The following is a 25139-nucleotide window of genomic DNA, read 5'->3' as shown; positions in this document are numbered from 1 at the left end:
TTTCGCAGGTGGAAACGTCAAACCGGGTGCATTCAAAACAAACCAGCATGGTGATCACAACGTGAAGTTCTGCTGAATTTTTAAAGTTTAATTTCGTTGTTAAAGCGCATTAAATTGAAGTCATTGTTGGAATAAGACACTAAAATGGTAAGTTTGAACAATTTAGTGCCGAGGTTTTATTCTAACAGTGCATTTTTCAGGGCAAAACCCCGAAACGTTACTTCGACTCGGCTGGCGGCGATGAAGGCACCGCGGACGCTAAGGGCATCTCCACCGAGGGTGTCAAACAGGAGAAGAAGGGCAAAAAGGAGCCAAAGTTCAAAGCTGACCCGGAAGGGGGCATGGACGTGATTCAGGTGGATGATAAACGAGCGCGTCATTTCCGGGCTCCGAAGCGGGGCGGGGGCAAGAAGGTCAAGCTGAGGGAGGTTCCCGTCGATCCGGAGGCGTTGCGAAGGCACTCGCGTGGGGATGGCGTTCGTTTGGACGGGGTGAAGAGCAGGTTTCAGAAGATTAAGCAGAAGCGGAAGGACATTAACATTGAGTTCGCGGAGGAACAGGCTGCGCGGGCAGAGGTTTTGCTGAACGAGGAGGAGGGTTTCTTGGAGGTCAGTGATGACGAGTTGACGACGGAGGTGAGCCAGGCGGAGATTGTGGAGAACGTGGACATTACGACGGCGGCGAAGCATTTCAATTTGCAGCTGGAGTTTGGTCCGTACAGGATGAGGTACACGAAGAACGGAACGTATTTGCTGCTGGGTGGGAAGAGGGGTCACGTGGCCGCGTTCAACTGGGTCAAGAAGTCGCTACTGTGCGAGATGAACGTAATGGAGTCGGTGCACGACGTGACCTGGTTGATGAACCAGACCATGTTTGCGGTGGCTCAGAAGAATTGGGTCCACGTGTACGACAGCAAGGGAACGGAACTGCACTGCGTCAAAGGGATGAACCGGGTCACAAGGATGGAATACCTTCCGTACCACTTTTTGCTGAACTCTGCCAACGAAGAGGGGTTCATCACGTGGATGGACGTGTCAGTTGGGCAAACGGTCGCCTCGTACAACTCTCGCATGGGGAAGATCAGCATGATGTGCCAAAATCCGTGGAATGCCGTGACCTGCGTCGGAAACTCCAAGGGCGTCGTATCAATGTGGTCCCCATCGGTCCGCGATCCGCTGGCCAAAATGCTCTGCCACTCGATGCCCCTCACAGCGGTCGCAGTTGACCCAACCGGAACGCAAATGGCCACCGCCGGTCTAGATCGAACGGTCAAGCTTTGGGACATTCGGCAGCTGGACGGACCAACCGTAGAGTACCGTCTTCAAACCGCAGCCTCCGGAATCGACCTGTCCCAAAAAGGACTCATGGCCATCTCAATGGGCAACATCTGTGAAATCTTCAAAAAGCCCTCCTTCGTCCAAAAAAATAACCGACCCTACCTTCGTCAACGCACTCCCGCCACCATCTCCAACTTCCGCTTCTGCCCCTTCGAGGACATCCTCGGCATCGCCACCGCAACCGGATTCACCTCCATCATCGTGCCCGGCTCCGGCGAACCCAACTTCGACACCCTCGAGGCGAACCCCTTCCAATCGCTCTCCCAACGTCGCGAAGAGGAAGTCCACAAGCTGCTCGAGAAAATCCCCTCCGAATTCATCTCGCTCAACCCAGCCCAAATCGGCGAAGTGGACGTTCCCTCCCTGAAGGACCGTCTAGAAGCGAAAACAAACCTGCTCACCATGAAGGCACCGAAAATCAACTTTGAACCGCGCATGAAGCACCGGATGTCGAAGGCAAAGCGCATCAAGAGCAAGAAAATCGTCAAGGAAACACTCCGGAACGCGGCCATTGCGGACATTCGAAGTGCGAAGGAAGCGCTGAAGGAGGAGAGAAAGACGGGGGCGCAGGAGACGGGAGATTTTATTCCGCTGGAATCGGGCAGCGTGCTGGATCGGTTTCGGGACAAGAAGAAGCTGAAGAAGAAGAAGTGAGCAGGTTGGATCTTCTTGTTGTGCTACTTTATGTTGGATGAAAAGTACGAAATATATTAAACATGTGTACAATAAATTTAACATTTCAATCATGAAACTTTCATTTTCTCGAAAAATCACAGTTCACAGAATAGGGTTCTGAAGCCCTATGTCAATTTTCGTTTAAAACGGAAAAGCACGATTTAAAACCATTTCTGATCACTAAAATTTTAATGCAAAAAAATCCCAAGACAACAATTTTCCGATAGATCAACTATGGTCCCCTTCGAACGAGCTGTCAAGTAGGACCTTTTCTGTCAGAAAAGACAGTAAAGTTTATTTTTGGTTAATGATTCAAAGAATCACTTTTAATCCTTAGCGGTCGTAAAAAGAGTCATTTTACTCAGAAAAATAATTTTAAACTTAATTTTAGGATCCGATTGATGACTTTGACTCAGCTTCCCCTAATCATACTCTATCATACTACATGTGGTGATCTATTAAAAGTACAGTATTCTGATCGGGTAATCTCTGTAGCATTCTGGTCGGGTAGTCACGCGCGATGTCAGTGACGGGTAGGTCGGATGACGAGAGAGTGGAGAACTGTCTATAGAGTGAGGGGAGGAAGAAGCAGAGTGAGGGAACCAGGACGGACATCCCGGAGATCCGGTGTGGCCTGACTCAACAAGGGTGCCACAAGTGGCGACGAGGATGGGATCCTCCAAATGGTCCCGAATCCATCAGGTCCGGTTTGGTTATCCTCAATCAGTGACGAAAAGTGATGTAAACAAAAACAACGAGCAGGTGTAGTAAAAAGAATAACGAAAGTAGTGCAAAAATTACCTAACTACGTCAAAGTCGCTTTTTATTAAAAAAAAAATACTTCAGTGACTACCGTATTATCACAGACAAACAGACGTGACTCTCTATACAAATAATTTTTGAAAATCATCGTCCTTCATCAAACCACCAAATCACGGCGACGCCAGCGCTGCCTGGTGAGCTTATGCCGAAGCGCAGCCCAAACATACCTATACAAACCCATTAATGTCATGTGTCATGTCAGTGTATACAGTTATCTAAGCCCGAGCTCACGCACACTAGCTCGTCATTTGTTTTGCTGGCGGGTACAAAATTTAACCTCAATCTTTCTCGTGTACGTACACGCAATACATGCGCACGTAGATAACTCTATGCGTGAGACAATCAAGCCTTAACGATTGTAAACATCAACAGCTGATTTAAATAATGTTGTTGTTGCTTATCTTCAGTACTCGATGAAATAAAAATAAACATTAACACCGACGGCCGAAGATGACGGCCAAACCATGCGGCAGCATCAGCAACGACGCATTACAACCGCAACGACAGAGACCAAACCACTGGTCCTCCCCGTTGCTCCCAAAAAACTGTCCAACATTACTTCTGATTACACATTACACCTGATCAACAAGATTACACCTGATCAACAAGATATAAGTCACGAAAACACCAGTAGTGGCCGCCGAAATAGAAAAAAAAATCAATTCAAATCTACCGGAATTTATACCAACGATGGGCGTTTCGAAACATCCGCGGGAAACGTGTCCACGGAGTAGTTAAGTTGAAACAGAACAACTGTGGATGAAGATTGAGTGGCGCTCACGATCGACGCAACATCGCCAAAATGACGACCAGCAGCAGCAATCTAAGCAGCAATTGCTCCAAGGTTGCTTCGAAAGAGATGACTTCACCACACAATCTGGCTTCCTCCGTAGTAGCGGACGCCTCATCAGCAGCCTCGGCAGCGGCAGGCCTATCGGGTTAATAGTGGGGCAAAGGGTATGTCTTCGCTAGTCAGCCGCTCATCTGACTCTGGTCGAAACTGCCTCAATCTTGTCCCGCAAAGCCTGGATTGTGGATCACCGTTAGAATTCCTGAATTCTGTCATATTTTTTTTTGTTTTCATTTGCTGCCACGTGCTCACGCTCAACTTTACAACAACAAAAACACATTACACCTCGCATTACACACACTGAGGAAAGACGGGCGAGCTGTCACGACAGCAGCGCCATCAGCGCCGGGTGAGTAGATGCCGAAGCTAAATTGCATTTGAAATAACCGTTATGGCTCGGTTATTGAAGGACGATGGTTCCGAACTCGAGTGTCCCGTCTGTTTGTCTGTGGTATTATGATGATTCCTGAACAAAATCGACGACGACACCGAACGGTATGGCAAGTGTAAACAAAAACCAAACAATTGGTTGTTGGGAGTCTGAGAGTTTTTTGCTCGATATTGGGCTTCGAGCCCGGGATGGAGCTTCGAGCTCGGGTATTGGGCTTCGAGCCCGGGATTGAGCTTCGAGCTCGGGATTGAGCTTCGAGCTCGGGATATTGAGCTTCGAGCTCGGGATATTGAGCTTCGAGCTCGGGATTGGGCTTCGAGCCCGGGATTGAGCTTCGAGCTCGGGACATTGAGCTTCGAGCTCGGGATATTGAGCTTCGACGTCGGGACATTGAGCTTCGAGCTCGGGATTGGGCTTCGAGCCCGAGGTTGAGCTTTGAGCTCCTTAAACAAAACAAAAACCTCTGAGCTTCGAGCCCGTAAAAAAACAAACTCCGAGCTTCGAGCTCTTAAGGAATGTGGGCTTCGAGGTCGTTAAAAAAACTCGGAGCTTCGAGCTCGTTAAAAAAAACTCCGAGCTTAGAGCTCTTAAAAATAATAATAATCACCGAGCTTCGAGCTCGAGCTTTCAGGAGTGTGAGTTTCGACCCCTTAAAAAAACAACAAAACTCAAAGCATTCAGCTCCTCAGGAGTCTGCGCTACGAGCTCTTTAAAAAAAAATCTGAGCGTCGAGAGCGCCGAGCTACAGACACGTCAACTGAGCCATGAGCTCGTAAAAAAAACAAAATAAGAAAAATCTTGGCTCGAGCCTCGTTTTTGAAAAACAAATTTAAGCCACAAGATCTAAAAAAAAAACAGAACAAGTAGAGTTACTGGCTGGAACAATAAATGAGCAACGAGCTCGGAAATAAGCCTAAAGCTCTTAAATAAGGGTCAAGAGTTCGGAACCATAAACTCCAAGCTCGATAAAACTATATACGCTCTCAGCTTTGAGCTCATTGAGAAAGACAGCTTCGCGCTCGACAGAATTTTGTATAGTATTAGAGCTCGAATTCAAACGTTAAAAAAGAGCCTCAATCCGGTATTCAAAACAAGGTCAAAATAAGGAAGCCTATGAGAATCGGAGCCTTGAGCCCGAAAAGGAATTGTAAATGAAAGACCTAACCTTAGTTTCAATTTTCATAAAAAAAGTAAGAAAAAAATAAAAAAAATAAATAAAATAATGAAAAGGTAGGATATGCGGTATTCTTAAATAAAATAAATGTTGTCCAAAAAGCATCAAATCTTGTCAAGTAAGATAAAAGATGTAATTCTTTAATTACACAACCCACTCCCACAATGATGAACGGCAGGTTTGAGCCAAAGATAATGTAGTCATAAAACGAAATACCGCAACCTATCGAAACCTGTCTCTTGCGACATAGTTTGATCTAGGGAATGAAAAAATGTCGATGTTAAACGATTGTCATACCCCTGGGTTGAGTTTTGTGCTATCGATGTTACGTCTCATCTACAATCTCAGAATGCACCTTCAATACAATGTCATATACACGTGACACAACCATTATTGATATCTGCCTTGCAATCTAAGATATGGTGATTGTTTCTGAAGATCTTGTCGGAATTAGATTGTAGATGAGGCTTTATGGTGCAAAGATGCTCACTTTGATATAGAAATTATCTGTCTGTAGAAAAAACGAGATGTGGTGATCTATTAGAAGTACAGTATTCTGATCGGGTAATCTCTGTAGCATTCTGGTCGGGTAGTCACGCGCGATGTCAGTGACGGGTAGGTCGGATGACGAGAGAGTGGAGAACTGTCATCAGGGCAGATTAGAGTAGAGTGAGGGGAGGAAGAAGCAGAGTGAGGGAACCAGGACGGACATCCCGGAGATCCGGTGTGGCCTGACTCATCAAGGGTGCCACACTACACAAAAAACTATCCACTTTAAAGCGGTGTATGCACTTCAGAAGGAACCGGTCAAGAAAAAAAAATCAAATGGGCAGCAGCGGCAGCGAAAGCAAGCCAGAGAGGGTGAAGAAAAGCCCCAAGAAATCGTTCCCTCTCCTTTGTTCTTTTTTTTTAAAAAAAAACTTCATCATCCCGGTACGAGAATCGAACTCACGACCTCTGGATTGGAAACCCAGCACGCCGCTAGTCGAAACCCATCCCCTACCGGTCAGTATTCCCAGTGAGTAGAATTACTCTTTGAAGGGATCTGACTTTGCCGAGCCAGACAGGAATCGAACCCATCACCTTCCGCTTACAAGGCGAAACCCGTAATCTCACGGCCACAGTAAAGCCATTTCTTGACCCCTGTTCTTGGGAGGTGCGTATCGGCCCTAACGACCCACAGGGGTTTTTTTTCTATTGCAAGTTTATTGCAGAATTCTGCACCCAATCTTCTTTTTACCTTCCAGGATTCGAACTGGCGACCTTTGGATTGCGAGTTCAATTTGGAGTCCTACCGCCGACCAACGAATACAGCATTTAGCTCAAATTGGGTCCTAAAATAAAGCTAAAATTTGTGATATTATTGTTCCGAACCTAGTTCCGAACAATAAATCATATTTTTCTGAGTAAACTCAACCCCCGGTGGTTGGTCACTTTTTAAAGTTTGTATACCCCGTTGGTTTGACAAAGTCAAACTAAAAAGTGACGAACTGACAATTTTTACACGGGACTCAAATTTACTATCAAACCAAACGTGTGGTAGTAAGTGTGAGCTCTGTGTAAAGAGAGTGTCACACTAAAAAGTGACCCCGTCCGGTTGACAACAGTTGGTGTCAAACCATCGGGGTTTCAGTGACATGACCTTTTCTATGACCAAACAGGTTTTAAAATGCATTTTTAAATCAATTAAAAAAACTTCTTCTCGGTTCTTCTTGACAGAAAAGGTCCTACTTGACTGCTCGTTCCAAGGGGACCATAGTTGATCTTTAAAAAAAATATCTTGTTTTTTTACTTCTGGATTTTTTTTTTTTTTTTTTTTTGAAAAGGCCCAATAAACCAAATTTCCAGTTTTTGCTTTTTTAGGGTTTTTGAATCCACCTTGAGTCAGGGGTATTAAAAAACACCCAAAAAGCTAAAACTGAAAATTTGGTTTATTGGACCTTTAAAAAAAATCCAGACTTGTTTTCTGTTTTGATCTTGTTTTCTGCAACGAAATATGTGTGTACGAAAATGCCATTTTAAAATATTAGTTCCCAATTTTTGTTGGATCACCCCTCGGTTTGTGTTCTAAATTTGTCGAAATGACACAACTGTCAAACCTTTTTAGTACAATCAAAGAGTTGAAAAGTTTTCCGATCCAAAAGTCTTGAAGCTTCATATCGCCGGAGAAAATTACGATTTTCTAGAGGAATCTCGTGCTAATCCATCTTATTTCATTCGTTAAACGCTAGAAAACCACCCCGCCAATAGTGTACGAACAAATTCAATCCCTTTGCATTGCGTTCTGCAGCAAAAAACAAGCTCGCAAAATCCGCAGGTAATCACGTCGTGCTCCGGAACCACTTTCAAAATGGTTGCCACCAAAGCACCCGCAGCAGCCGCAACCGGAGCAGGCCCGCAACCCGGCAACAAGCGTCGGGGCGGATTCCACGGCGGTGCCCCGAACCGGCAGCGCTTCAAGCCCGGTGGCAAGCAGTTTAATCCCCGGGCGATGGGCGCGGCGGCAATGTTTACCGTCAATCAGCTGGACGACAATCCGGGCTTCTTGGATTTTAACGAGGATGTGCAGATCCCTCCGGTGCCGGCGCAGAAGACAATCCCCGCGGCTGAATCGACCACGACCGATGTTGCGGCTACAACGAGCGAAGGAGGCAAGGCCAAGGGCGGTCCAAATCGGAAGGCCAATCCGAACGCAAAGCGCTTCCGCAACGGCAACATGCGCCGAATGCCTCCGGGCGGTCCGGGAGTGTGGGGCCCTCCGATTCCGCCCATGCCTCCGATGTTCCCGATGGGTGGCCGACGCAACGGGGGTCCGTTTGGTCCGCCTCCGCCACACTTCCGCGTCCCGCCGATGGGAATGCGTGGCATGCGGGGTGGACCGATGATGCCGCCGCCGAACGGACGCTTCGGACCGGGACCGATGCCGATGATGCCACCCCGGCCCATGATGCCGATGCCGCCGATGCGTGGCGGTCCCATGAACTGGGGTGGCCCGAACAACTGGAACGGTCCGCCGATGCGACGCAATCCGAACGGAAAGCTGCCCCCGGGGGGTGGTCGCCCGGGTAAGGTTGGTCCCAAAGGTGCCGCTGCGGCGGCAGTGCGAAACGGCAAGGGACCGAAGGTGGGACTGGGCAAAAAGGGCACCAAGTCGAAGGAACCGGCGAAACCACGGGAAGAGTACCCGCTGGATCAGCCCTGGGTCACGGACGAAATCAAGGCGGAACATGACAAAAAGGTCCAGCTGGCGGATCGGTTGAAGGGCAACCGGGATGACGCGCTGTTTGCGCAGTTCAAAGAGCAGCGGGACAAGTTTGTGAAGATGTACGACGCGGCGAAGCTGGAGTTTATCGGAAAGCATCCGGAGCAGGTAATTTTGCTGGGGAAAGAGAGGTTCCATCGAGAAGGGGGATGATTTCCTAGCTGGGTGAAGATTGTGCGCAGGGTTTGAACTTGGTAATTGTTTATTTCGCAGCAACGATTGCTGGTGGCCCAGTTTGAGCTGGCGAAATTGATCCTCGTTGATCGGTGGCAATCTCCAGCTTAAGCTGATTTCTGATTCATACGTTTTTTTATGTTCAGAAATATAGGAGTTTTATTTGCTTTTTGTAACATGTTTTATTTCAATGATGAGAAGAAAATGTTGGGAGGTTAATTTTGCAAAACTTGAGACGTTGACTTTGCCAAAGCAATAATTCCCGAGTCAAGTGACCAATAATACTCTTTTTTTTTTCAAAATAGGTCCAATTTTTTTTTTGCTTTATTCAAAAACATCAAAAAAGCGAAAAAAATAATTTAAGACATTAAAATTAAGCACATGCTGCTAATTTATAAACGAACCCAGGGTGACCACTTAAATCCCATTTTCCTATTCCTGACTTTTCCAAAAACTCAAAAAAATTGCATTTCTTATCTAAAGAATGATTTCAAACCTAAAAATCTTTATAAAAAAGTCAGTACTATTGTCAATTTTCGTAAAAACAGAAACTAATTCAAACAAGTTCCTTTAAAAAATACTTAAAAATAAATGCACTCATTATTTTGCTCTTTTGTTCTATCTAGATAAGAATCCCAGCAGGCTTAGTACAAAAGAGCACACCGGCATCGATGTGTGTGTGTGTGTGTGTGTGGTCCAATCCAATACCCGCTGGCCGGCAGCGAAATTATGGGAAAGTATAATTTGTATCAGACTTGGGTTATGCTGATTCAGTTTATCTCAGTCCCGGGTATTAGGTGGTGACAGCCCTCGCGCTGCTTCCAATGACCCTTTTCATTTGATATTTAAGTTTTCGGTGATTTACCCATACTCACAAAAATATCCAAGAGAAATATTTGGGAAAAAAGTTTTGAAATAATTGTATGAATTTAGTTTATTCATTAGGCATCGTTTTTGTCTAGTATTCAAGCTATGTAACAAGCTACCATAACAAGAACCATAACTTCACGCTGGCCATAATAGGCCATTAGGCTCTATTTTCATATTAGTTTTTCATTACCGTTGGTATTTTTTTAAGTAAAATATTACCTACTGTTTGATAAATAAAAGTAATGTTGAACTAAATATTATAAAATTATTCAAAGGTCATAAATAATTTTCAAACATATATGCTTGGAATTCCCAACTTTTTCCCGACTTTCCCGATTTCCCGACTTGAGTGGCCACCCTGTAAACCATAAAAAATACAGTACACTCAAACCCCGATGGTTTGACACCAACTGTTGTCAAACGAACGGGGTCACTTTTTAGTTTGACACCCCTTTTACACGGAGTTCACACACACTACCAAACGTTTGTTTTGATAGTGTGCGTGAGCGTCGTGTAAAAAGTGACAGTTCGTCACTTTTTAGTTTGACTTTGACCAACCAACGGGGTACAAACTAAAAAAGTGTCAAACGAAAAAGTGACCAACCACCGGGGGTTGAGTGTAGTTGTTCGGTAACAGGACTGAGAACGTAGCCCATCCGCCGAATATTGCTCCTTAACTGGGCTGAACAAAAAATAACGAGGGGACCATCGATGCATAATATAAATCCCAGGGGTGTTTTTCTTTAAACTCGAGATATCTTTATTTGAAAAAATCTAATTTTCAAGGGAAAACCATATGGGACCACCCTAACAAAAATCGAAAATTTTCTAAATATGTGTTTTTCTCCATGTAATTTTGCCCGCTGAGTCTGAATCTGCCCTCAGAATTGAGCCAAAGTGTTGAAAAATCGATTTTTGATCATATTTTGGGTTTCCATGTCAAATTAAATGAGATTTTTTCAGTGTTTGTAGTGCTAGATCTCCTCTTTCAAATGCTTTTGTATCTTTTTTACATTAAAATGGCCCTTAAGTCCAAATTGAGATGTCAAATAATCAAAATGTTTGTTTTTTAGAGCTCTAAAAGTGCCTTGAATAGTACTTTTCTCTAAAACTTAACCCTGAATTGCCACGTTCGAAAACTGATTTTTGAAGGTTTGCACAGATGCTTTCTATAAATTTGGTCGTAGAAGGCGTAGATTACGAGATAAAATGTCGGTGTCTTCGATAAAGTTGCTTGGATTGGCAAGCCCTACAACTTTTTAGAAGACAAAAAAAAAAATCCCAAAAATATTCCTGAAAAGTTAGATTTTTAAAACACCCTAATAGTGAACCACCTTAATGTTCAACCAAACCAAAAGGTTGCCCCTTTCCATTCGCAACAACTCTTCACAAGACACCAAAGCTCCAAAACTGTACCATTTTTTGGAAAATCCATTTTCCACTTAATTTTGCGATCCGGACCACTGTGCGATGTTAACACACTTTTTTTTCTCTCCAGGAGTACTTATTTTTAACAAAATAATGACTTCACACTCTGAAACCAATAAAACTCAAGTAATGTTTGATGAATGGTCTGATAACTTTTTTTGTGAAAATATCAGTTAAATCCAGGTGTTCCACAATTGTGGGAGGCACAATAACATTCCACTAAAACAACCGGGATTTAGAGATGAGAGTTGTGTTGTGATAAGGTTTGCAGAGCAGAAAGTACGATGTCGTCCGTTTGGAGTTCAGCGGTAAAAGAGGCCGAATAGAGCACAGCTCGTTTATTTAAGGTAAGTTAGAGAACGCGCGTTACATGTATTTGTACTGTCATTTGACTAGTACTCAAACGAGGGTACTCAACAGTCCTTCCCTTTGCTTAAAAGTAAAGTTAATCGAACTCATTAATGAAATGATAAGCAAGGTTATGAATCAACCAAAAATCTAATACAACTTTTTGTACTATTCGAATGAAAATATTGTTCAGGAATTTAAAATAGTCACTTTTTGCGTTTTTACGTTTTGTTCCTTTCCGTTCAGAGACACCCCTAAACGGACGGTATCTGCCGCATCCAGCACCACACGTGTCCTCGTTCGAAATCTCCATGTCGTTTCGCATTTCGTCTTCAGTAGAAGGTCATTTCGTTTGCTGCACTCCACCAGTAACCTCTTTGATTGCCAGTCACCACGAACAGCACATCTCCTTCGAGTCCACAACACGACGGTTCGTGCTACTAGCCGCCATCGCGCTTTCTTGTCTTCGCTACACTGGGAACCGTGTTGAATGAGTATCTGTTTAAAATACAAATAAAATTGTTTTAGGAAATTTATAATGAAAACTGTAATAACAACTCTAAAACTCAGGACAGAAATCCAGCATATCAGCCTGTGAACAAAGCCAATGGACCTTGAAACAACAAGTAATTCATCACTATTGTGGATTTTCGATTGAGAATTAATGCAAACAATGCATGGAATCAAGATATTTTGATCTATTTTATGAAAATATATGCTAGGTATGTCCCAAGTTAAAGAGACTACCTCATTCACCACCCTTTCAAAAGTTTCCATTGAAACCATTGAGTTTCCACATCTACTATCTGATCATCTGTCAAACACTTCTCTTGAAAAGTTTTAGTTTTAGGTATTCTATAGTTTAACTTGTTTATAATTTGCTTTTCATTCAATGTACCATTGCACACACAACTATTTGAAATTAAACTAAATTTCCATGACAGACAATCATCGTCTTGAATAAAATTAATGAACTGAATTGAACAAATGACCAACAAACTAAAATTATGGAATTCTCCATTCGTCACTTTCGTCAGCCCGCGAATAAGGTTTCTTAGCAAACAAATTGAGAAAACTAATCTCAAAAATATGAATAACACAATGACTATTGCCAAACTGTCCAGCAAACAATTACATTCAAGCAAACAAACCAACAGCTTTGGTTTGATGCTTTTAATAAGATTCCTGTCCAACACTTGTTGTTTCTCAATTGTGTACCAAATATGACTTTCCAAAAACAGATTTAATGATTTGGCATAGATGACTTGTAAACATTTCAATTTCCCGCTTTGTAAATATAGCGGTTTGCCAACTTTGTCATTTAACAACCAGCAATCGTCCACAAATTTTTGATCATGCCGACCACAAAAATCGTCAACAAAGCGATTGTCTAACTTTTTAGTACATCCTTTACTCAAAATCAAAATAAATTGCAAATTTGCAATGCTCGTCAAAATTTCAGTCATCAGTTCGTACAGAAACAACGAATTTTGTATAGCTTTAAACCCATTATGGCAAACAATTACAGCAATCATAATCAAAAATATTATCATCAATTCAATGTTTTGCATATCATACTCGTTTTTCAAATTAGATGTACATAGCTTTAAACTCAAACTACTACCTTTTCGCCCTGACATCTCAGAAACTTCGTCAAATAATACTTTTTCAAAACAAACACTTTCCGAACTTTCTTGAAACATTCCCCAAATTGGGGTTAAAATCAAATTCTGAACATCATCAATACAACACTCAAGTCCACAACCATCATTGCCAATCAGCAGCTTTTTGTCCGAACTCTCACAGTTATCAAAATTGTCACTGTCTTCCCAATTTGAGGTATAATATAAATTTGCTGCTATTGCATTGCTTGAAATATTCCTTTTGTTATCAAAATTATGTTCAATCGAACCCACGTTATTTTCCAACATCACATCTTGTTTCATATCCAAAACATCGTCATACAAAAATAAATTATTCAAACCACACACAACATTTTCTTCCCAATTTGGGGCACCTTCAAAACTCACGCTGACATCTGCTAAAAGTTCATTAAAACCAACATTCTTACATTCACCACCTTCCATGTCCTCATCCTGTAAAAATCCAAAACCACAAAACAAGTTTTCATCCCAATTTGGGGCATCATCACAATTTTCATCAATATTATAACAAGTCTTATCAAACACATCGTTCAAATCCAAAATCGAATCATCCTCCCAATTCGGGGTAAACAATTTTTTCAAATCAATGTCAACATAACTATCATCATCAATTGGTATAGAAAATGTGCTGTCATTCAACAAGCAACTATCATCAACTTCCAAATCAACCATTTGGTCCTCTATTTGTGTTTCATCCAGCTTAATATATGTTGTGTTCAAGACAGTAAAAATTTTCATGCATTGGTCGTTATTATCTTGAAAGTTTTCTATTTGGTTGAACATTTCCGCATTTGCGTACTCAATTTCACCACCTTCATTGCAGGAATAATCATCTGCAGTACTCTCACCCATGAAATTCACAAATTGTCTGTTAAAGTAATCAAGTTTGAAGCAATTTTGCTTAGAATGACCCATTTTCCCACAAAATCACACGAAATTCTAGTCTGAGGATATCTCCTATCATAGCTTTTGTCAAAATACCTTTGTTGTTGTGTTTGGTTATTGAACCTTCGGTTAGTGTAAACTTGAGAATCAGAATTGTAGTTTTTATAAGGCTGAAATCTGGAATTGTTTCGCCTTTCTGGAAAATTTTGCAACCCATCATTTTGTCTGTAATTTCCGTACCGTGAAGACCCTTGTCTTTGTGTTGTTGTCTTTTGAATGTAATGAATTTGTTCTGGTGTAAAGTAACTGTACTGTCCCAATTGAGATCCTCCAGGTTGATTGTTTAACGCTTTAACGTTTTGTTTTGCTATGTTCCATGTTGTTATGAAGTTGTCCATCTTGTCCAAAGTCAAACCTTCCTCCTTCAGCAAATTCTCTTTGAGATTCCCGTCAAGAAGACCCGCCAGAACCCTGTCCATGATGGCCACGTCCTTAAACGCCCCAAAACCACAGAATTCCGCCTGCAGCTTGACCGCCTGCACGAAATCCTCAATGGATTCATCATGTTGCTGGTTTCGTTGACTAAAACGAAAGCGCTGGACTAAGTCCGGCTCCGTTTTGTCCAATTTTTGTTTCAGTTTTAACACAATATCAGCATAAGAGGCTTTATCCAGCTCATCTTTGCTGTAGTGCAGCTTTAATTGAGAAAAAAGAAACGGTCCGCAAATCGTCATGAAATGCGATTTTTGGCGATCAGCCGCAACTTGATTTGCGTGAAAGGTATAGGCCAGTCGATCTGACCAGTCCGTAAATGACGTACCCTTCCTAAACATCTCAATAGAGGTAGCTAACCCGTTCGAACCCATGTCTTGATATCAAAAATCAGGTAAAAAAAAATCAAATTCCAAATTTCCCAAAGAAAAAAAATAAAAAGAAAACACACAAAAATCTCTATTACTGCAAATCCAGGGATCAAATCAAAGAAAAGCTTGCTACTCACCGATCTCGCACCCGGCCTTTGCCAGCAAGCAAACTTAACCTCCTGCACAAACTCGTCGTGCGCACCGTGCACCAGCACAGGAAAACGTCGTTCAGCGAAGCAAAAGTTTGTGCACCGGCTCAAACAGCTGAATTACACCGTGGCAATTTGGCCTCACTAAATTAAAGAAAAAAGAAAAACTCTCTTAATGAACCAATAAATAAAATGGCGAAACCCTTTGTTCAAACGAACAAAAGATTCACACACACACACTTACAAAGCAACCCGGTTTTAGTCGATTAATAAGCTCACATGAATTTTCCTCACAAACTCCTCAGTGATACTTGCTAAGGAATTATTTTTTATTGAAATTATTTTTGGCAAAAGATCACTTGACTCCAATTGCCCTAGCTTACCAAAGCTGCTTTCTCCCGGTCCAAGAACAAATCGCCTGGTCACCGCCGCCAACGAACGCTCTCCTTTGTCCCAAAAATGCCGCCGGAACTGCCGACGCTCCAAACCACCGCAAAAAGCAGAACCTTCACCGCACCGAATCAGCAAAAATCCACCGGAATACGCCGCGCAAAATCGTGCCACTTGCCGCCCGAACCACGGAATTCGCCGTGCTGCGACCGTTCCGATGCGAATCTCCGGCCAACAGGTACCGCACTTCCAGGCACACCGACAGAATCCTCGGTTTTTTGCTGCTGCTCACTCGGCGTCGGTTTGTAGAAAACAAAATGGTGCCGCCGCTACTCGCACACAATGGCTAGCAAATTTCTTCCCCGATGCGTGTACACCCGAACAGGACGATCGTTTCAATCCCGCAAAGGAAAAATTGATTAAAAAAAACTGTTCGATTAAATACACCACCGAAAGAAAAAAAATCGCTCGCGTAGTTCTTCACTCCTTCGTCGCCAATTAAAACAACCGGGATTTAGAGATGAGAGTTGTGTTGTGATAAGGTTTGCAGAGCAGAAAGTACGATGTCGTCCGTTTGGAGTTCAGCGGTAAAAGAGGCCGAATAGAGCACAGCTCGTTTATTTAAGGTAAGTTAGAGAACGCGCGTTACATGTATTTGTACTGTCATTTGACTAGTACTCAAACGAGGGGTACTCAACATCCACAATCATGGAACAGGCAATTTGGAGGGAGTGTTTCGCTGCTCTGGATAAAAAAGTCTTGAAAGGCAGGTTTTTGTTTAAAAAGTACTACTTTTACTAGTGAAATAGCAAGAGAATGTCCAAATAAAGGTCCTTAAAATAGCAGGGACGACAGAAAAGTTGCATTTTGCATCCTATTGACAATTTACCACAAAAGTGTTCCGGATTTGTGGGTGTTCCGAATATGTGGGATGACTGTACAAGATACACAAGCTACTTTCACAATCCGGTTTTTGTTTGTGAAAGTCGAATTTAAAACGCAGGCCAAGGATTGATACCTAAGAGCATGCAATGGCACCGACCTTGTTGTGTGCTCTTCAGTTGACGTCCACGTAAGGAACATCCTGAAAGGAGCGTAACTAACTACATCCGTAGTTCTGTTAGATCATCCGAATTATCTTGATCAGAACAGTATAGCTCTGGTTCCTTGCGAGTGTCCTATTTTCTTACCTCCACGTTGGCTTGGTTTTCATGATGACCTAGCTGGTGGCCTGTGGAAACGGATCGTAAACCTTTGACCACCGCGGGTCAGAGTCGAGACGGCTAAAAGAAAGGGGCGCGACAATGTGGGAAAGGGAAGTAATTTGGGATTGTAGACGGTATTGTTTTGATTCGCAGTATGTTGTGTAAACACTGCAGCACTAACAAAATGTGCTGCATACAATCTTGCATCAAAGAAATTATGGTGTAAAGGATGCGCTTGGCGGCGCCACCGTCGCAGCTGAGATTACTTGACTTAACAATGTAGAATGGCTCAATAATTTCCTCAAAAAAAAATATTTTCTTCGTTTATAAACTAAATTCACTTGAGTACAATTTCAATTGACTGCAAATAATGCAAAAATGCATTAACATTAACAAAAACATAGCAAAAACTTGTTTAAAAAAATTTTTTTTTGAACGATAGCTTAAAATAGTACCTTTCCACGTTATTTTCTTTCGCGCGTAAAATCGTACCCCTACGATGAAGGACAGTCAGACATTGGGCTGATGTCGTTCGTTCGGAATGTTTTGTGCAGTGAATGGATGGTCCAACGTTTTGCTACTGTAGGTCATCATGATTTTTGAAGTGGCGCTATCTAGGCGGATGATGCACACCCTAGCGCTTTTCAACGTATCTTGGTTTGAATTTTTACACACGTTTTTCGATGCTTTTTGTTCAGTGATGTACATCTCTCGCGTAAGTTTTAGAAAAGCCGTAAGAGGCACCGTGACCTCTGACCCTAATTTTCGTTTTCTCGAAAATGAAACAAAATTTCATTTATTTTAAGTTTGGGGCACTTGAAGGACGTGTAGATGAACAATCTCGAGCATTTTTGATGTTGGTTTTTCGTAAGTAGGTCGAATACCGATGCAAAAAGGACTTTGTTTACCAATGGCTCTTACGGCTTTTTGAAAACTAATCCGAGATCTGTTCTCTGTGGTTTCTCTTCTCTTCATTCTCAGCTACCACCTATCTCCGATGCTCACTTCTTCACTGATTCTTCTATTTAATATCCATCATTTGATTTTGATTTTACTAACATTTGATTCTCTTATCTCTCAAAGCTTTTCCACTCTTTTTTACCTATTGATACTGCTGTAACAAACTTTGTTTTTTTTTTCCTCAAAAATATACTTTTCCTTAATGTACTACTAATATCAAGTCTATTTATCATTTGCCTAATCTTTCTGGATTATAATCATTACTATAATCTAAGCTTGTTTTATATCTCTATTTATTAACAATTGTCTAATTTTACATCTACTACATCCAGCTTCTCAGTTCTATTCTTTAAAATACAATCATCATTCTCTTACTATTGAAGAATTCGACGACGTTTTTTTCCGCTAGGTTCGCTGTTGTTCCAGCGGTGTTCGGAATGACAGCCCCCATACAGCTTGAGCAGTTTTTTGGGAAAAATCGCGTTTATAATGAAAAATCAAGCATTTTCAGAAAAGTGGGGTATTGCAAAGTGTGGCAATTTCGCTAACGATCATAATGGTGATTTGTAGTGATTAATTGTGACTGGTATTTTATTTAAACGATTTTTCTAAAAAGATGATCGATATTTTGGATAACTTGAGTTAAATGTTGCAAAAGTTAAAAGTAATGAGGAAATATTATGTAAAAGTGTTTAAACTTTACTTTTTTTCTCGTTTGACCAAAATATTGACCTCAAAAATGCATTTTGGTATTTTTTTGGAAATTTTTGGAAAAATTCGAATAACTAGCAATTTTTTAAGAAAATTATTGTAATTATGCTGTAATATGCCTCTTATAGTTTGTTCTATCAATAATACACACATAAGGAGCATTATCAATCAAATAAATCTTATTTAAATCAATTTTTCAAAAGATCTGTTTGTTAAATTTGAGGAAAAAACATGAAAAATCAACTCAGCCCCTATGATTTATACATCATTCGATTCGTTTATGCGATTGCCACACTTTACAATAACTTTCATCGACGTTAAAAAAATAATTGAAGGAAATAAAAATCAAAAACTGCAAAAAAAAAATATTTCCAAGCACGCTGTCATTCCGAACATCGTTGCGTAGTGCTTCTACTCGCCACCAGGATGCGTGCACGTTTCTGTCGAATCTCTCAATTGATTCTTGATTTTTAGAAAATATATTCTCTTTTACTGTCTACTGTTTTCAATCTTTACCCTTTTCTTCTAACAAGTGAGGTTTGAGCCCTTACTCAATTTAACACAAATATTACTATCAGGGATGGAATAATCACGAAAAAAATGATTTCGCTTGCGAACTTTCTTCACCCGCGAAAGAGAGAGGAGGCAAATCACGCAAAAGAAAATCGCCCCCGAAATGCTCCAAGAAAATCAATCTGCTGATGATTTTTTGTGAATTTCCTTGTCAGCACCACTCAAACATATTTATTTCACTTTGTTTACACACATTGCCCATCTACAAAATGTGACAGGTCATTTTTCGACGTGTGACGGTACACTTGCAAGTGTAGTAGTGAAAAAGATGTTCTGCTTAATAATCAAGATGATGATTTTTTTTAGATTCTTTTTATCGATCTTTCGTGCGCGAGAGAGGAGAGCAATGCTCCCTTCGGATTTTTTCTCTTGATGAACATCCAAAGATTTTATTTTGATGATGATTATTCCATCGCTGATTACTATTGTACTTTTGAAAAACTTTTCTAAAATGCTTAGGACCAAAATATTGTAACAAAACATAAGAAATAGCAACATATAAACAAGACTCAACAATAGGGGAGATTTCAGGAGAAAACAATACACAGTAAAATAACAATTAGTTTTTGAATTCAAATTAAAAATAAAACAGTTTTTGCTTTAATGAAAGTTTATACCCACACTGTAAATGGTTAGGCGCTTATACTTACATCAAACCCTACGTAATGTAAGAAGGTGTGCATGCCTGGCACGAACACTCAAAGCGTGTTCTAGCGTGTTACTCGTGCTGACTCAGAGCAAGGGTAAGATGTAGGTGTAAGGGCAGTGCGTGTTCGTCGGGAACCTAGTGCATAAGATCGGTCAAGGCCCGTTCTTACACTGAAAATTGCGAATTGCGAATTGCGAATGGGTATTATCTTGCTCACGTCAGCGGGGAGTAAGGAAAAATTGCGAATAAACCTCGTTGGATAAATGTACGACTTGTGCTGAAAAATCCTCTTTTTACAACTTGTTGCATAATAGTAGTTTATGCAACTAGTTGCAAAAAGAGGATTTTTTCAGCACGAGTCGTACATTTATCCAACGAGGTTCACCGAGTTGGATAAATACGAAGAGTGCTGAAAAAATCAAGTTTTGCAACGAGTTCCATACAACATTTTTTTTGCAATTCCAAAAAACACACACTGAGTGAAATTTTATGTAAAATTTTCATGTATTTTGTCAATAAATAGTTTAAAACAAAAAAATGTTGAAAAGTGTTACTTTTCGAAACAAGTGCTGAAAAGTTCAACTTTTCAGCACCCATTTGAGTGCTGAAAAATAGAACTTTTCAGCATTTATTTTGAAAAGTGTTGCTATTCGATTCTATTATTTTTGATACAGAAAAGTAGGCTATTTCGTCGTTCATGAATGACAGGAAAAGTAAGTAGGTTCACGACGGAATTGCAAAAACCATTATTCGATACTAGTGCTGACAAGTTCAACTTTACAGCACCCATTTCAATGCTGAAAAGTAGCACTTTTCAGCACTAGTATTGAAAGGTATTTATGTTCCATTCTGTTATTTTTGGTAGGGTAAAGTAGGCCGTTTCATCGTTCGGAATGACAGGAAAAGTTATCAATTTAACGATGGAGCCGTCCTGGAGCTTTGGTGCCTTCAGAAGAGTTGTTACAAATAGAAAGAGGCAAATTTTGACTTGGGTAAAAATTAGGGTGGCTCACAATTCTTGTTGTTATTTTTTAAATAAATCGCACAATCTTCGAGGGGAAATCATCTTTTTTTTCAAATTCTGTTTCACAGTTGAATATATGGTTTCGTTTTGCTAAATCAAACAATCAATTTGCTCTTGTTTTTATCACTTGACTATTTCACTCTATAATTTGATTTGATTTCGATTCCTGTTTGCTACCTTGATTCCAACGATACTTAACGTTCTTCTTGGATTTGCATTGATTTTTGGGAAGCTTTCTCTGAAAAGAAACAAAAACCACGCGTCCTCACTGCTCAAACTTTGTCCAACCACCCCACCTCCGTTTGCTACCCACTCATTGCAGGACGTTGACAAAATTATGACCGAATCCGAGGGTGCGACCACTAAACCCGAAAACTCTAGTGCTGATGCTGTTTCTACTGATACTTCTGCCGCCGCGACTGCTACCACTACTACTGATACCGCTGCCGATGCGTCTGCTTCCTCCGGAAAAGCAAAGTAAATTTGTTTTTCAATATGTTTTTCTTTTTTGAGGAAGCAAACTGCAATGTGCTGAGCTGAGCTGAGAGTTGAGTCTAAATTTCTTAATTTTTGCAAACAAGTCCTAAATTTTCTAGACAACGACGAAGAGCCAAAGAAAGCAAAGCCAACATGAAAAATTAAAAAAACAATTCTGGCCTGTGTCGGTTTTAATCCATAGCTCTTAGCATGTGCACTACTAGTACTGGTCAATTTTTAAGTGTTTTCTGTGCGAAATCTCTCTCAGATCAAAGGATTAAAACGTGTTTAAAGTGTGCAAAATTGAGAGCCAGTATAAATTTTAGCTTTGACGAAGAAAGAGAGCATTGCGCAACTTACAATAAACTGTAATCAGGGAGCGAAGTTGAGAGGACTAACTGTTGTAAAAGACCAGATTTTAACTTTAAATATTCTCCTTATTTTCCTAAGTTATTGAACAAGTCCTCGAGTAGTTTGCCCAGCTCCCTCGCTAGAGAGAATGATTGTATTATGACAGCAAGTAACTTATTTTAACGAATAAACATCATTCGCAATGCAACTGTAGAGTGGTAAACTTTCTTATTGTCTATAATTACGAAGCAACAGGCACGAGTTATCAATTCAGAGACAAGTCAATGGAAGTAGTTCTTTCTGTGAAGTAGAGTTGTGCTGAATTTATGCTGAAATAAAGGTAGAGATTAAGAGATTTGTCAAAAAATGTTGTTTCTCTGCACGAATCGATCAGTCATCAATAATGTGTCCAAAAATCATTAACTAAAGCCAACATTATCCACCTAAAAATACATTAAAAGGTGCGAAAATTGGTTCCAGTTGATTGAGAAGCACTTCATCTTAAAATGATTGTTGACAAATATTTTGAGGCACTCTTGACAACTTTTTCTTTGTGTTTCTTACGTCATTTCTTTGTTGAGTGCTTTTGGTTTGAGAATATCTTAGTTGTAACAAAAAGCAAGACAATTATCCTATTATTTGTGATACAGTTTAATCATAGCTTAGCAAAAATCCCATCAATTTGTGTAATATCTAACAAGTTCCGTTGATTCAACGAAAAAAAAGAAGAGAAAAACAAAAATCACAAAATATAAATAATGTCACTATAAATCAGCACAAATAAAGTCTAGCAAAGAGAAAGAATCTTCACAACATCCTGGCGTACGAACCTCCCAAATCGTTGAGGCGGGAGCGCAGTTGTCAGTCGAAACAGATCTTGCATCACCCCGCGCGTGTTATAATCACTTGTTTATCTCACCACGATGGTCCATACATACCTTCCTACCAGGAATCGAAAACGGTTTGTGCATTTTAAGTATCAAAATGCACACACCGTTTTGCCGGAAACAAAGAAACGCACCTCCACTGAACATGTGTGTGTGTTGTGTGTAAAAACTAAACTAAATGAAAACAAGAGCATAACTGAATCTAAACAATAATAAATACAGAAATTTCATGTTGAAACATGACGTAAACTCTTTTTTAAATCATAACAATCACGCAAACTTAAACTGACAATTTCACCGCGTGTGGACTGGAACAAAGAAAGTTGAGAACGACAGTATATTCTTATCGTATATCAATATATTATTGAGTAACTATATAAAGCATTGCTGGTTTCATTTGCTACGTTGAGAAATTGCCCTTGAAAAACTTTCACAGAAGCATACCACACAAAAGAGAGACTCACTCTAGGAGCTATTTTAACAAGTGCAGAGTCACCTGCAAGCGAAATATTATTTTTTGCAATACCGAAAAACGAGTGGCGGGTCATGTAAGTCATAATAAGTCAAATGGAGTTATAAGTCAAATGATCAGGTATTTTGCAAATTAACCGTTTAAATAAAAAAAAAAATGTTGAAAAGTATTATTTTTCGAAATGTTTCAGGGGACATCAAATGCCAACTTTTCAGAAATTTCCAGGTTGTGCAAAAAATCTTTGACCGAGTTATAAATTTTTGAATCAATACTGTTTTTGCCTTCCTCACTTTACTGAGGAAAGGCTATAAAATCACTTGAAAAATGAACTTTTTAGTTAGACCTCCTAGACCTACCTTCATTTGTACATATCGACTCAGAATCACCAGCTGAGCAAATGTCTGTGTGTTTGGCTGTATGTAGACATGTGTACCAAATCAATGTCACTGAAATATCTTGTCACAGACTCAACCGATTTTGGCCGGAATGGTTTTAATCGATCCGTCTTAACGTCCCCTAAGTTGCTATTTAAATTCATGCAGTTTTATCATGTATTTAAAAAAGTTATGTTAAAAAAACTGTTTCATATTAAATTAAAATTATGGTAAAAGGGTGGTTTTTTCATGAAACCCTCACATGTTATATATTTTTAGAAAGCATATGAGAAGACCTTTTAGGTGGAGTAAGAATTTTTAAGATCTGACTTACCTATCTTAAATTACAAGCAGTTTAAAAAATGGTCTGAATTCACATAACCTCAACTGGTCAGGTCTGATCGCCACGAAAAAGCCGTGTAGAGGGATGCCATTTTCCTCAAAGGCCGTGTCTGTATAATCTTGACAAAAAGTCTGTAGGTTGTCTGTTTTTTTACTCATCACTTATTTTTATTAGGACCTTTTAGGTGCTGCGAACGTTAGGGAAGATCCATAAACATGTGGACACTTTAGGGGGGTTGGAATCACTTTAAATGAGAGGAAGGCACCAACCACCTAAAGGTGGATTAAGTAACGTTTTTTTCAAAAAATCGAAATATTGGTCGCAAAAACTTTTCAACTTCATTTTCTATGTAAAATCAAATTTGCAATCAAAAAGTACTTTAGTGAAATTTTGAAAATGTGCACCAACTTCAAGTTATAGCAATTTTTTGGTAACTTTTTTGAAAATAGTCGCAGTTTTTTTTATTTTTTTAAATAAGTGCACATGTTTGCCCACTTTTGAAAAAAATATTTTTCAAAAGCTGAGAAAAAAGTAATATTGAATATTACGCCTTTTTGAAATGTTAGTCTTGATTTAAATTTTTTGAAAATATTGTTTCCAAAAGATCGGAATTTCACGAATGTTTCATGTTTTAACGTTGTAAATCGCTTCATTAGTTGCTGAGATATCGACGTTAGAAAATGGTGGGCTGTAAGGGTGAGACTTAGAAAACATCAATTTTACTGTTTTTAAGCCTTTGCAAGGCAATATCTCAGCAATTATGATCGCATCAACAAAGTTCTAAAAATCAAAAGATAGAGAATTTTCTCAGCTTTTCAAAAATATTTACACTAATTAAAAAAAGAACTGCGACTATTTTAAAAAAGTTACCTAAAAATGGCTTTAACTTGAAAAGGGTACTTTATATCAAAATTTCACTAAAGTACTTTTTGATTGCAAATTTGATTTTACATCGAAGAACGAAGTTGACAAATTTTTGCGACCAATATTTCGATTTTTTTTTAAATCTGTTTTGATTTAAAAATGTATAAGGATTAAAATATAGTCGACTCTCTGGTTGTCAATATCCAAGGGACCGTCGAGGAAGAAAATCATCAGTTTACAGAACGATGCAAAATGAAGACTCGATTGAAAATATTTTTTTCTTGATACCCAGCTATGGAAGAGAATCATGGCAACGTCTATCAAACAAAAACAAACTAATGTCAAACACCCTTGAAGGCTTCGTTTCGTCAAGAAAAATGTCTATGCAAGCCATGAGAAAGTGAAATTATTGACAACCGGAAGAGATTTTTAAAGCAAATAGAATCCAAGGGACCGTCGAGGAAGAGATCCTTCAAGCAAGGGAAAATATCGAGGAACGAAGATAATTGAAGTATGCAAATTGAAGGGACTGAAGAATTCATCGATAGATGGAGAATTATTGATATCGAGAAGATCGACAGCCAGAGAGTCGACGTATAAAAAAATTTAAATTAGAAAATATACCGATTTCGTGGAGAATTGCTCTTTTGTAAACCTGCTAAAAATAAATAAACCTGCTAAATGTGGTCTAAATATAAATATTGTAAGTTTTTAAATATGTTCATGCTAAATTTGTTTTTTTCAGAACATAATTGTAAAGGATTATGTAAAATTGCTAAACTTATTTGATGAATAAGAAAAATGTTGTTCGAGATTTATTTATATTGTTGAATGCTTGAGCTTTTAACTTATTCATAAAGTTCATAGATTATGAATAAATTGAAATAATCGAATCACGAAAAACATATATTTTCTTTGTCTTATTTTTGATTGTCGAGCTTTAGTGTAATCTCTAAACTACTCTAAA

The 25139-nt window shown here is 39.9% G+C and overlaps 2 protein-coding genes and 1 long non-coding RNA gene across 5 annotated transcripts; 2 read left to right on the top strand and 1 right to left on the bottom strand.

Annotated features, from left to right (window-relative positions):
• The first annotated feature begins 29 nt into the window (after nucleotides 1-29).
• LOC6032503 (WD repeat-containing protein 46) lies at nucleotides 30-2088 on the top strand. Its single transcript, XM_001843040.2, has 2 exons — nucleotides 30-147; nucleotides 201-2088. The coding sequence occupies exons 1-2, from the start codon at nucleotides 145-147 to the stop codon at nucleotides 1989-1991; spliced, it is 1794 nt and encodes a 597-aa protein (XP_001843092.2). The 5' UTR covers nucleotides 30-144; the 3' UTR covers nucleotides 1992-2088.
• Nucleotides 2089-7354: 5266 nt separating this feature from the next.
• On the top strand, nucleotides 7355-22500 carry LOC6032504 (DNA-binding protein K10). Of its 3 annotated transcripts, XM_038260290.1 has the most exons (3): nucleotides 7355-7500; nucleotides 7567-8619; nucleotides 20727-22500. In XM_038260290.1, exons 2-3 carry the CDS (start codon nucleotides 7600-7602, stop codon nucleotides 20883-20885), a joined length of 1179 nt encoding a protein of 392 aa, XP_038116218.1. In that variant the 5' UTR covers nucleotides 7355-7500; nucleotides 7567-7599; the 3' UTR covers nucleotides 20886-22500. The 3 variants fall into 3 exon arrangements, with proteins under 3 accessions (XP_038116218.1, XP_038116217.1, XP_001843093.2); XM_038260289.1 differs by having other exon boundaries at nucleotides 7355-8619; XM_001843041.2 differs by lacking the exon at nucleotides 20727-22500 and adding an exon at nucleotides 8725-8861 and having other exon boundaries at nucleotides 7355-8619.
• On the bottom strand, nucleotides 11436-15913 carry LOC119768848. Its single transcript, XR_005278258.1, has 3 exons — nucleotides 15276-15913; nucleotides 14881-15036; nucleotides 11436-11829 (listed from the first exon to the last, which is right to left on the bottom strand). It is a non-coding gene; the product is annotated as an uncharacterized LOC119768848 (long non-coding RNA).
• Nucleotides 22501-25139: the final 2639 nt, after the last annotated feature.

This window comes from Culex quinquefasciatus, chromosome 3 (assembly GCF_015732765.1).
Source record: "Culex quinquefasciatus strain JHB chromosome 3, VPISU_Cqui_1.0_pri_paternal, whole genome shotgun sequence".
In the NCBI taxonomy this organism is placed as follows: domain Eukaryota; kingdom Metazoa; phylum Arthropoda; class Insecta; order Diptera; family Culicidae; genus Culex; species Culex quinquefasciatus.
Note: the sequence above shows the minus strand (reverse complement) of the source record. Positions and strands in the feature narration are given on the sequence as shown.

Coding starts and splice junctions, on each gene's coding strand:
- LOC6032504 (XM_038260290.1), top strand. CDS start 7,600: ATGGTTGCCACCAAAGCACCCGCAGCAGCCGCAACCGGAGCAGGCCCG. Junction 8,620..20,726: donor TCGGAAAGCATCCGGAGCAG/GTAATTTTGCTG, acceptor CACTCATTGCAG/GACGTTGACAAAATTATGAC.